The sequence below is a fragment of the Pecten maximus genome, chromosome 14, assembly GCF_902652985.1.
Source record: "Pecten maximus chromosome 14, xPecMax1.1, whole genome shotgun sequence".
NCBI lineage: Eukaryota > Metazoa > Mollusca > Bivalvia > Pectinida > Pectinidae > Pecten > Pecten maximus.
Window position 1 is genome coordinate 31,589,063 of NC_047028.1, and position 14,421 is coordinate 31,603,483.

The following is a 14,421-nucleotide window of genomic DNA, read 5'->3' on the forward strand; positions in this document are numbered from 1 at the left end:
TGTAGATGTATATCTATGATAAGATACTTTGTTGTAGGTGTGTATCTATGATACTTTGTTGTAGATGTATATCTATGATAAGACACTTTGTTGTAGATGTATATCTATGATACTTTGTTGTAGATGTATATCTATGATACTTTGTTGTAGATGTGTATCTATGATAAGATACTTTGTTGTAGATGTGTATCTATGATACTTTGTTGTAGATGTGTATCTATGATACTTTGTTGTAGATGTGTATCTATGATAAGATACTTTGTTGTAGATGTATATCTATGATAAGATACTTTGTTGTAGATGTATATCTATGATAAGACACTTTGTTGTAGATGTATATCTATGATACTTTGTTGTAGATGTGTGTCTATGATACTTTGTTGTAGATGTGTATCTATGATACTTTGTTGTAGATGTGTATCTATGATAAGATACTTTGTTGTAGATGTGTGTCTATGATACTTTGTTGTAGATGTGTATCTATGATAAGATACTTTGTTGTAGATGTGTATCTATGATAAGATACTTTGTTGTAGATGTGTATCTATGATAAGATACTTTGTTGTAGATGTGTATCTATGATAAGATACTTTGTTGTAGATGTGTATCTATGATAAGATACTTTGTTGTAGATGTGTATCTATGATACTTTGTTGTAGATGTGTATCTATGATAAGATACGTTGTTGTAGATGTATATCTATGATAAGATACTTTGTTGTAGATGTGTATCTATGATACTTTGTTGTAGATGTGTATCTATGATAAGATACTTTGTTGTAGATGTGTATCTATGATAAGACACTTTGTTGTAGATGTGTATCTATGATACTTTGTTGTAGATGTGTATCTATGATAAGATACTTTATTGTAGATATGTATCTATGATACTTTGTTGTAGATGTGTATCTATGATAAGATACTTTGTTGTAGATGTGTATCTATGATAAGATACTTTGTTGTAGATGTGTATCTATGATAAGATACTTTGTTGTAGATGTGTGTCTATGATAAGATACTTTGTTGTAGATGTGTATCTATGATAAGATACTTTGTTGTAGATGTGTATCTATGATACTTTGTTGTAGATGTGTATCTATGATACTTTGTTGTAGATGTATCTATGATACTTTGTTGTAGATGTGTATCTATAATACTTTGTTGTAGATGTGTATCTATGATAAGATACTTTGTTGTAGATGTGTATCTATGATACTTTGTTGTAGATGTGTATCTATGATACTTTGTTGTAGATGTATATCTATGATAAGATACTTTGTTGTAGATGTATATCTATGATAAGACACTTTGTTGTAGATGTGTATCTATGATAAGATACTTTGTTGTAGATGTGTATCTATGATAAGATACTTTGTTGTAGATGTGTATCTATGATACTTTGTTGTAGATGTGTATCTATGATAAGATACTTTGTTGTAGATGTATATCTATGATACTTTGTTGTAGATGTGTATCTATGATAAGATACTTTGTTGTAGATGTGTATCTATGATAAGATACTTTGTTGTAGATGTGTATCTATGATAAGATACTTTGTTGTAGATGTGTATCTATGATAAGATACTTTGTTGTAGATGTATATCTATGATACTTTGTTGTAGATGTGTATCTATAATACTTTGTTGTAGATGTGTATCTATGATAAGATACTTTGTTGTAGATGTGTATCTATGATAAGATACTTTGTTGTAGATGTGTATCTATGATACTTTGTTGTAGATGTATATCTATGATACTTTGTTGTAGATGTGTATCTATGATCAGATACTTTGTTGTAGATGTGTATCTATGATCAGATACTTTGTTGTAGATGTGTATCTATGATAAGATACTTTGTTGTAGATGTGTATCTATGATACTTTGTTGTAGATGTGTATCTATGATCAGATACTTTGTTGTAGATGTGTATCTATGATAAGACACTTTGTTGTAGGTGTGTATCTATGATACTTTGTTGTAGATGTGTATCTATGATAAGATACTTTGTTGTAGATGTATATCTATGATAAGATACTTTGTTGTAGATGTGTATCTATGATACTTTGTTGTAGATGTGTATCTATGATACTTTGTTGTAGATGTGTATCTATGATAAGATACTTTGTTGTAGATGTGTATCTATGATACTTTGTTGTAGATGTGTATCTATGATAAGATACTTTGTTGTAGATGTGTATCTATGATAAGATACTTTGTTGTAGATGTGTATCTATGATACTTTGTTGTAGATGTGTATCTATGATACTTTGTTGTAGATGTATATCTATGATAAGATACTTTGTTGTAGATGTGTATCTATGATACTTTGTTGTAGATGTGTATCTATGATACTTTGTTGTAGATGTGTATCTATGATACTTTGTTGTAGATGTGTATCTATGATACTTTGTTGTAGATGTATATCTATATACTTGTTGTAGATGTGTATCTATGATACTTTGTTGTAGATGTGTATCTATGATACTTTGTTGTAGATGTGTATCTATGATAAGATACTTTGTTGTAGATGTATATCTATGACACTTTGTTGTAGATGTATATCTGTGACACTTTGTTGTAGATGTATATCTATGATAAGACACTTTGTTGTATATGTGTATCTATGATAAGACACTTTGTTGTATATGTGTATCTATGATACTTTGTTGTATATGTGTATCTATGATACTTTGTTGTAGATGTGTATCTATGATAAGATACTTTGTTGTAGATGTGTCTCTCCCTTTGTTGTAGATGTGTATCTATGATACTTTGTTGTAGGTGTGTATCTATGATACTTTGTTGTAGATGTGTATCTATGATACTTTGTTGTAGGTGTGTATCTATGACACTTTGTTGTATATGTGCATCTATGATACTTTGTTGTATATGTGTATCTATGATAAGATACTTTGTTGTAGGTGTGTATCTATGATAAGATACTTTGTTGTAGGTGTGTATCTATGATACTTTGTTGTAGATGTGTATCTATGATAAGATACTTTGTTGTAGATGTATATCTATGATAAGATACTTTGTTGTAGATGTGTATCTATGATAAGATACTTTGTTGTAGGTGTGTATCTATGATAAGATACTTTGTTGTAGGTGTGTATCTATGATACTTTGTTGTAGATGTATATCTATGATAAGACACTTTGTTGTAGATGTATATCTATGATAAGACACTTTGTTGTAGATGTGTATCTATGATAAGACACTTTGTTGTAGATGTATATCTATGATAAGACACTTGTTGTTGATGTGTATCTATGATACTTTGTTGTAGATGTATATCTATGATACTTTGTTGTATATGTGTATCTATGATAAGATACTTTGTTATAGATGTGTATCTATGTACTTTGTTGTAGATGTGTATCTATGATACTTTGTTGTAGATGTGTATCTATGATAAGACACTTTGTTGTAGGTGTGTATCTATGATACTTTGTTGTAGATGTGTATCTATGATAAGATACTTTGTTGGAGATGTGTATCTATGATACTTTGTTGTAGATGTGTATCTATGATACTTTGTTGTAGATGTGTATCTATGATACTTTGTTGTAGATGTGTATCTATGATACTTTGTTGTAGATGTGTATCTATGATGATACTTTGTTGAGGATGTGTATCTATGATAAGATACTTTGTTGTAGATGTTATCTATGATATTTGTAAGATGCTACTTGTTGTTGTAGGTGTTATCTATGATAAGATACTTTGTTGTAGATGTGTATCTATGATAAGACACTTTGTTGTAGTGTTATCTATGATAAGAACTTGTGTTGTAGATGTTATCTATGATAAGATACTTGTTGTAGATGTGTATCTATGATAGGTAGATTATCTATGATCTGTTGTAGATGTACTATGATAGACTTGTTTAGTGTATCTATGAACTTTGTTGTGAGTGTGTATCTATGATAAGATACTTTGTTGTAGATGTGATCTATGATACTATTGTTGTAGTGTACTATGAACTTTGTTGTAGATGTAGTATCTATGATAAGAACTTTGTTGTAGATGTGTATCTATGATAAGTACTTTGTTGTAGATGTGTATCATGATACGTTGTTGTAGATGTGTATCTATGATACTTTGTTGTAGATGTGTATCTATGATAAGAACTTGTTGTAGATGTGTATCTATGATAAGATACTTTGTTGTAGGTGTGTATCTATGATAACTTTGTTGTAGATGTGTATCTATGATACTTTGTTGTAGATGTGTATCTATGATAAGATTACTTTGTTGGAGATGTGTATCTATGATAAGATACTTTGTTGTAGATGTGTATCTATGATAAGCTCTTGTTGTAGATGTATATCTATGATATGTACTTGTTGTAGATTGTGTATCTATGATAAGATACTTTGTTGTAGATAGTTATCTATGATAAGATACTTTGTTGTAGAGGTTGTATCTATGATAAGATACTTTGTTTGTAGATGTGTATCTATGAATACTTTGTTGTAGATTGTATCTATGAAAGATACTTTGTTGTAGATGTGTATCTATGATAAGATACTTTGTTGTAGATGTGTATCTATGATAAGATACTTTGTTGTAGATGTGTATCTATGATACTTTGTTGTAGATGCGTATCTATGATACTTTGTTGTAGGTGTGTATCTATGATAAGATACTTTGTTGTAGATGTGTATCTATGATAAGATGCTTTGTTGTAGATGTATATCTATGATAAGATACTTTGTTGTAGATGTTTATCTATGATACTTTGTTGTAGATGTGTATCTATGATAAGATACTTTGTTGTAGATGTGTATCTATGATACTTTGTTGTAGATGTATATCTATGATACTTTGTTGTAGGTGTGTATCTATGATACTTTGTTGTAGATGTGTATCTATGATACTTTGTTGTAGATGTGTATCTATGATAAGATACTTTGTTGTAGATGTGTATCTATGATAAGACACTTTGTTGTAGATGTGTATCTATGATACTTTGTTGTAGATGTGTATCTATGATAAGACACTTTGTTGTAGATGTGTATCTATGATAAGATACTTTGTTGTAGATGTGTATCTATGATAAGATACTTTGTTGTAGATGTTTATCTATGATACTTTGTTGTAGATGTGTATCTATGATAAGATACTTTGTTGTAGATGTGTATCTATGATACTTTGTTGTAGATGTATATCTATGATACTTTGTTGTAGGTGTGTATCTATGATACTTTGTTGTAGATGTGTATCTATGATACTTTGTTGTAGATGTGTATCTATGATAAGATACTTTGTTGTAGATGTGTATCTATGATAAGACACTTTGTTGTGGATGTGTATCTATGATACTTTGTTGTAGATGTGTATCTATGATAAGACACTTTGTTGTAGATGTGTATCTATGATAAGATACTTTGTTGTAGATGTGTATCTATGATAAGATACTTTGTTGTAGATGTGCATCTATGATACTTTGTTGTAGATATATATCTATGATAAGATACTTTGTTGTAGATGTGTATCTATGATACTTTGTTGTATATGTGTATCTATGATAAGATACTTTGTTGTAGATGTGTATCTATGTACTTTGTTGTAGATGTATATCTATGATACTTTGTTGTAGATGTATATCTATGATAAGATACTTTGTTGTAGATGTGTATCTATGATAAGATACTTTGTTGTATATGTGTATCTATGATAAGATACTTTGTTGTAGGTGTGTATCTATGATAAGATACTTTGTTGTAGATGTGTATCTATGATACTTTGTTGTAGATGTGTATCTATGATACTTTGTTGTAGGTGTATCTATGATAAGATACTTTGTTGTAGATGTGTATCTATGATAAGATACTTTGTTGTAGATGTGTATCTATGATAAGATACTTTGTTGTAGATGTGTATCTATGATAAGATACTTTGTTGTAGATGTGTATCTATGATAAGATACTTTGTTGTAGATGTGTATCTATGATAAGACACTTTGTTGTAGATGTGTATCTATGATACTTTGTTGTAGGTGTGTATCTATGATAAGATACTTTGTTGTAGGTGTGTATCTATTATACTTTGTTGTAGATGTATATCTATGTATCTATGATACTTTGTTGTAGGTGTGTATCTATGATAAGATACTTTGTTGTAGATGTGTATCTATGATACTTTGTTGTAGGTGTGTATCTATGATACTTTGTTGTAGATGTGTATCTATGATAAGATATTTTGTTGTAGATGTGTATCTATGATACTTTGTTGTAGGTGTGTATCTATGATACTTTGTTGTAGATATGTATCTATGATACTTTGTTGTAGATGTATATCTATGATACTTTGTTGTAGATGTGTATCTATGATACTTTGTTGTAGATGTGTATCTATGATAAGACACTTCGTTGTAGATGTGTATCTATGATACTTTGTTGTAGGTGTGTATCTATGATACTTTGTTGTAGATATGTATCTATGATACTTTGTTGTAGATGTATATCTATGATACTTTGTTGTAGATGTATATCTATGATACTTTGTTGTAGATGTGTATCTATGATAAGATACTTTGTTGTAGATGTGTATCTATGATACTTCGTTGTAGGTGTGTATCTATGATACTTTGTTGTAGATGTGTATCTATGATAAGATACTTTGTTGTAGATGTGTATCTATGATACTTTGTTGTAGGTGTGTATCTATGATACTTTGTTGTAGATGTGTATCTATGATACTTTGTTGTAGATGTATATCTATGATAAGATACTTTGTTGTAGATGTGTATCTATGATACTTCGTTGTAGGTGTGTATCTATGATACTTTGTTGTAGATGTGTATCTATGATAAGATACTTTGTTGTAGATGTGTATCTATGATACTTTGTTGTAGGTGTGTATCTATGATACTTTGTTGTAGATGTGTATCTATGATACTTTGTTGTAGATGTATATCTATGATACTTTGTTGTAGATGTGTATCTATGATACTTTGTTGTAGATGTGTATCTATGATAAGATACTTTGTTGTAGATGTATATCTATGATACTTTGTTGTAGATGCGTATCTATGATACTTTGTTGTAGGTGTGTATCTATGATAAGATACTTTGTTGTAGGTGTATATCTATGATAAGATACTTTGTTGTAGATGTGTATCTATGATAAGATACTTTGTTGTAGATGTGTATCTATGATAAGATACTTTGTTGTAGATGTGTATCTATGATAAGATACTTTGTTGTAGATGTGTATCTATGATACTTTGTTGTAGGTGTATATCTATGATACTTTGTTGTAGGTGTGTATCTATGATAAGATACTTTGTTGTAGGTGTGTATCTATGGTACTTTGTTGTAGATGTGTATCTATGATAAGATACTTTGTTGTAGATGTGTATCTATGATAAGATACTTTGTTGTAGATGTGTATCTATGATAAGATACTTTGTTGTAGATGTGTATCTATGATACTTTGTTGTAGATGTATATCTATGATACTTTGTTGTAGATGTATATCTATGATACTTTGTTGTAGATGTGTATCTATGATACTTTGTTGTTGATGTGTATCTATGATACTTTGTTGTAGATGTATATCTATGATAAGATACTTTGTTGTAGTTGTGTATCTATGATACCTTGTTGTATATGTGTATCTATGATAAGATACTTTGTTGTAGATGTGCATCTATGATAAGATACTTTGTTGTAGATATATATCTATGATAAGATACTTTGTTGTAGATGTGTATCTATGATACTTTGTTGTAGATGTGTATCTATGACACTTTGTTGTAGATGTGTATCTATGATAAGATACTTTGTTGTAGATGTGTATCTATGATACTTTGTTGTAGATATATATCTATGATAAGATACTTTGTTGTAGATGTGTATCTATGACACTTTGTTGTAGATGTGTATCTATGATAAGATACTTTGTTGTAGATGTGTATCTATGATACTTTGTTGTAGATGTATATCTATGATACTTTGTTGTAGATGTGTATCTATGATACTTTGTTGTAGATGTGTATCTATGATACTTTGTTGTAGATGTGTATCTATGATAAGATACTTTGTTGTAGATGTATATCTATGATAAGATACTTTGTTGTAGATGTGTATCTATGATAAGATACTTTGTTGTATATGTGTATCTATGATAAGATACTTTGTTGTAGATGTGTATCTATGACACTTTGTTGTAGATGTGTATCTATGATAAGATACTTTGTTGTAGATGTGTATCTATGATAAGATACTTTGTTGTAGGTGTGTATCTATGATACTTTGTTGTAGATGTGTATCTATGATACTTTGTTGTAGATGTGTATCTATGATACTTTGTTGTAGATGTGTATCTATGATAAGATACTTTGTTGTAGATGCGTATCTATGATAAGACAGTTTGTTGTAGATATATATCTATGATAAGATACTTAGTTGTAGATGTGTATCTATGATAAGATACTTTGTTGTAGATGTGTATCTATGATACTTTGTTGTAGATGTGTCTCTCCCTTTGTTGTAGATGTGTATCTATGATACTTTGTTGTAGATGTGTCTCTCCCTTTGTTGTAGATGTGTATCTATGATACTTTGTTGTAGATGTATATCTATGATAAGATACTTTGTTGTAGATGTGTATCTATGATACTTTGTTGTAGATGTGTATCTATGCTCTGGCAAAAGAGGTCTATCCATGAGAAGATATACTTCGGACGTGAACGATGTCTTTAGTATCCCACGGGAGTTGAAGTTTGAGATCTTGACGTCAGTTAGACATGCCCTGACGTAAGGACTTCCAACCCAGGGCAGACAAACAAATACAGGAATAATTTTCATTGGAGGATATGAACATTGCCAACAGGTCAAATCACATGACCTGTAAGTCAGAATTGTTCTGATCCCGTGACTGGTGCCATGGCATGTTTAGTTTACAGACTAAATAGAAAGAAACAGCACAGTTATACCTGGGGCAGTACATCGTTGATGATAGAGTGAAAAATCTTAAAGGACCAATCCCTTTTCTTAAATTCAATTACAGGGACACGGATTCCCAAGGGTTTGATTCTATACACTCAGAATTACTTTTTTTACAATTTTATATCTATTTATTCTTCTCATGGACATTTTCAAATGCCTTACTCAGACGAATTTTGGTCACCAGATCACAGTTTTGAATACTGGACTACCGTGGATTTGTTGTGGGTCATTACGATTTACAATCACAAACTTCATACTTTAAAGAGATTTCATATACTGTATGTAATTTTGAGTTGTATAATTATACACATATTGTTTCCAAATATTTTATGATGATAACAGTTCCACTATTGTTGTTTTGACCATACATGTGCGTCATGTTAACATAACCCTATTTTGATCCAATATATCAATTTATTTATTTATTTATTTCCAATTCTACAGACCCGGGGGTCCACTTACAGAATGGATAACATCATAAGTATAAAATATCCCAGTCAGTTATGCATGTAACACAGATTTATATATACAAAATATTGAACTATTGGTAATAGTATGCTTTGATCGTATTCTGAACATAGCAAGAGACAAATTAAACATATATCACAGTCCAGAACAAGATCGAAAGGAGTTCAAATTACATTGAATCCTGATTAAAGTTCTATACTTTTGTTTTTACATTTATGCGACTTCCCTGACAGTAAAACTGAACGGAACGAGATGATCGTAGATTACGACCAGGTAAAAAGGGTAAAAGACAAATTGGCTCAACTAAATAAGGACAGTCAAATACACTATTTACACATTCGAAAAGAAAAACACAGTCTAAGAATGTCGTGTTTTTTCGTCGCTGATAAGCGTATTTATAAAATTTGAAAATGAACGTCAACCAGTTTTTCGAAAGCTTATTAAATTGGAAGTAAAGACATTGGTCTGTAATTAGAAACTACATTACGTTTTCCAGATTTAAAAATGGGGATGACATTAGCTCTTTTAAAAAAAACATTTTGAAAGATACCGTCATTCCAAGAACAATTGAAATATTGCACAGTGGAACACATAACTCATCAGTGTACCCCTTAAAAACTACACACACAAAATGTTGTTGTAACCACAAGCTTTGAAACCTACGGCCATTTAAGGACGGTCTCCCCTGTATATAGATTAACGTCCTTTCGACACCCACGGCCATTTACAGACGGTCTCATCCGTTTATTGTTTAACGTCCTATCATCACCCTACGGCAATTTAAGGACGGTCTACCATGTGTATTGTTTAACGTCCTATCAACACCTACGGTCATTTAAGGACGGTCTACCATGTGTATTGTTTAACGTCCTATCAACACCTACGGTCATTTAAGGACGGTCTACCATGTGTATTGTTTAACGTCCTATCAACACCTACGGTCATTTAAGGACGGTCTACCATGTGTATTGTTTAACGTCCTATCAACACCTACGGTCATTTAAGGACGGTCTACCATGTGTATTGTTTAACGTCCTATCAACACCTACAGTCATATAAGGACGGTCTACCATGTGTATTGTTTAACGTCCTATCAACACCTACGGTCATATAAGGACGGTCTACCATGTGTATTGTTTAACGTCCTATCAACACCTACGGTCATTTAAGGACGGTCTACCATGTGTGTGTTATGAATACGTGTTGGAGGAAGTGTGTTTAGGCAGGTTGTGGTATTTGTCTCCTTGTGATAGCGCAGAACTGATGTCGCGAAGGTGTGTTATTTATTTATATTAACCGTGCCAGTAGTGAGGACCTCACTTAAATGACATCCAGTGTGCAGCACTACGCCATCCGACCTCCCTACCGAAGTGGAAGCCGGCTTAGTGTGTATCTAATCATATTCTGATTTAAAATCTAATTAAGTTACTATTTTTTTCATTAATCATCCAATTGTTTTCACATTTCAAACTTCACTTGACCAAATATGACAACTATTTAAGAAGGCGTGGTGCCTAACCAGTGGAGTTCACAGGTTCAGCAGTTTTTTGTGAAGTTATGTACATCGACAACGAAGGTAAAAACATCAACTCGGTTAAACTAGCAAGCACACGAATTAGTCAACATACGATGGGAAGTAACTCCTAAATGTATATGATTTTCTAGAATGTATCAACAAGTATATGAATTTCTAGAATGTATTAACATGTATATGCTTTTCCAGAATGTATTAACATGTATATGATTTTCCAGAATGTATTAACATGTATACGATTTTCCAGAATGTATTAACATGTATATGTATCTATTTTTGTACTAATGAATGTACTTATTGACGTTTTGTTTGTTACCGTTAATAATTAAAAGTTAATTCCTTTGTTAAGTTGGTTTGTCTGCCTCAATGTCAATGTTCTGTTCCAGTACTGGCTAGGTCGAGGTTTGATCAGTACTGATTTATAATCATACAATCTTACCCATTTTACTTTTAGCCTTGAAAGGGCGAGAGAGTTGCACATTATAACATAAAATTGATAAACGATATATGCCGATTAATGAGGATGGACATTGGTACATTCATGTATATAGTTTAAAATTATAAAAGTGTCTAGAGTGACTCATATATTGTGGCACTGTGGTATTGTATATGTTGAGTTTCGGAAAGAAGTTTTAGAGTCATTATGCTGTTAGAGAAACTTTCTCCTGTAGGCTGTAGATCAGTACAGTCCAGTAAATCTACGTGAAATGGATCCTTTTATGCGATACAGTGAGGCTGGTCATCACGTTTGTATGGCCCATCTTAAGGCGAGTAAGGACATCCTCGACGTTTGTCTCTGTAGGCTAACATGAGACATTTCACTTCCTGCTTTGATCGGCTGCATTCATTTTGTCACTGTTATAAAAAAAATAGTTACAAATTGTTTAAAATCGCTAAAATGAAGTTTGAAATTAGTTCCTACAGAGGTGTTGTTTGTCTACAAGACTGATATGATAAGTCAGAATAGATAATTACTCTCGGTACATCGTTAGTTTTAATGTGTCTAGCGAGGGTGAGGCAGGTAGCGTGGGCTTCTGTCGTTATTTGAGGCATCATTCGAAAGTTTTCACCTGAGAGCTGCGTCATTCGTAAATATGGCTGTGGTCGCCTGATACTCGAACTTATAACCATTAGTCTATTTAAGCATTGAACTGTTTTGTATGGTATTTATGATCTTTTTGAATGCCAGAGCTTTGCAAGCAAACAACATAATGTGCGTTAAACAGTTCAACGCTTACATTTATATTCCTTTTACTTTTTTTTTTTTATCTTTTAGATGCTATAATTCATATTTAAAATTCATAATTCCTGCCTTACCGACAGTCAGCAGACTTTTTGTCAGTCGTTAGAACAGCCGGAACATGGTCGCGTGTTTTTTGGCAAACAAAATAGTACATAGAAAATAAAAAAAAAATAAAAACAACTCAATTTTGTTAATCATTTTATTATCTACGTAATGCGCAAATGGCATATTTTTTTTTATAACAAATAATGTTGACAAAATAATAAGTCTTTAAACTTAATTATCCTGGATATTGTAGTTCCGGTTTGTGTTGTATTAATACGCTGATAAGTGTAGCGTGTGATGGATGACATTTAAACGTACAGCAATGTCAGAGCTCTCTAACAGACTATATAGTGACAATGCCAGACAAATGTAAATATAATAATTCAAATCACTGTATTTTGACTGAACATGTATATGTAAGAACACCTTAGCACATAATTCAAATAATTTCGTAAAATGGAATTCGATAATATAGAAACGTATATCATTATATAGCGAAATGCATTGTATTAAATTGCATTGTATTGCATTGTATTGTATTGTAATTATTGTCTTGTATTTTGATTATTGTCTTGCATTGTAATTATTGTACTGTGTAATTATTGTATCGTAATTATTGTATTGTATAATTTGAGTCATTGAGGGCCAAACAGATTTGAAGGATGTTCACAGAAAGAAAAAAAACATTAAAATAAAAGTAAAGTTTCGAAAGATAAAATCTGATATAATAGTGTAAATATTTGTTATGAAATGAAGTGTACAAGTACTTATCTTTAGGTGTCATTTTTATAGGAAAATAATGTTATGCTTTAAACAGGAATAGATGATTATCAATTTCTAAAAATAGTCATGTAATATACTAAACAGTTTTACCAACATTTTGCTGTAGATGCTAACAGTTTCTTCTTTAGAGTTACATATTAGTAAGATATAGCGTGGAATAATTCGAAGTCACCAAAATAATCTTTTTTGTTTGTTTGTTACTAACGCTCTTATTCCACTGACATAATGCTTGAACAAAGTTGAATTAATACAACGACCACATGATCTATTTGGATGGAGTGAAAGTGTAACTGTGAATGTATTAAATGTGAATTTGTTGTCTTTACTCGTGTATTTCTATATGTGATGTTTTGCAAAGAAAATTTGAAAATGAATGAAAAACAAATTAAAAAACCCTGAACAATAGCCATGTTGTTATGATTCCAAGTGTCTATAAAACACGATAGGAGCATTCATATAAACACTTATTTTGTTTTGACCTTGAAATGCAAATGGCGGCTGTGAATAATATCATATAAATATGACATTTAGGGAGGCATTTCAATCAATTAAAATGCTCCTATATCATACTTATCATAGTCATAGTAAGAAGGACACTTTTAGGACAAATGGTTAAACTGGTGATTTTGGGGCCTTTTTCAGAAATATGCATCTTACCCCTTACTCAGCGGTTGACCATTTTTTTCTTAAAAACAGTCTTCTTGGCATGTCTAGAGTTCTTTTAAGTGTCTGATAAGAACATTGTTGATGTTTGAAATACCTCCTTATATACCATATTATCTGAACACATTGTATACATTATCTGAACATCAAATATCATTACACTTTATATACCATATTATCTTAAAACATTAATTATCTGAACACATTATATACCATATCATCTTAACACATATATACCATGTTATCTTAACACATATATACCATATCATCTTAACACATATATACCATATCATCTTAACACATAAACCAATTATCTTAACACATATATACCATATTATCTTAACACATATATACCATATCATCTTAACACATATATACCATATTTTCTTAACACATATATACCATATCATCTTAACACATATATACCATATCATCTTAACACATATATACCATATCATCTTAACACATATATACCATATTATCTTAACACATATATACCATATTATCTTAACACATATATACCATATCATCTTAACACATATATACCATGTTATCTTAACACATATATAACATATTATCTTAACACATATATACCATATTATCTTAACACATATATACCATATTTTCTTAAAACATTACATGCCAACATCAAGAACCACCGTATATTAAAAGTTGGTTAAGTTACGTCTGTCAAATTGCACCCTAGAAGGAATTTATATGCTTGTA

At 30.6% G+C, this 14,421-nt stretch overlaps 1 protein-coding gene across 2 annotated transcripts in view; it reads left to right on the forward strand.

Annotated features, from left to right (window-relative positions):
- LOC117342269 overlaps positions 1–13,437 on the forward strand; it is a 45,736-nt gene extending 32,299 nt beyond the window's left edge. For both annotated transcript variants that reach the window (XM_033904358.1, XM_033904359.1), the window contains exon 12: positions 8,641–13,437. In XM_033904358.1, coding sequence (XP_033760249.1) covers positions 8,641–8,771 — 131 coding nt within the window. In that variant the 3' untranslated portion in view covers positions 8,772–13,437. The remainder of the gene's footprint in view (positions 1–8,640) is intronic.
- The last annotated feature ends 984 nt before the right edge of the window (positions 13,438–14,421 follow it).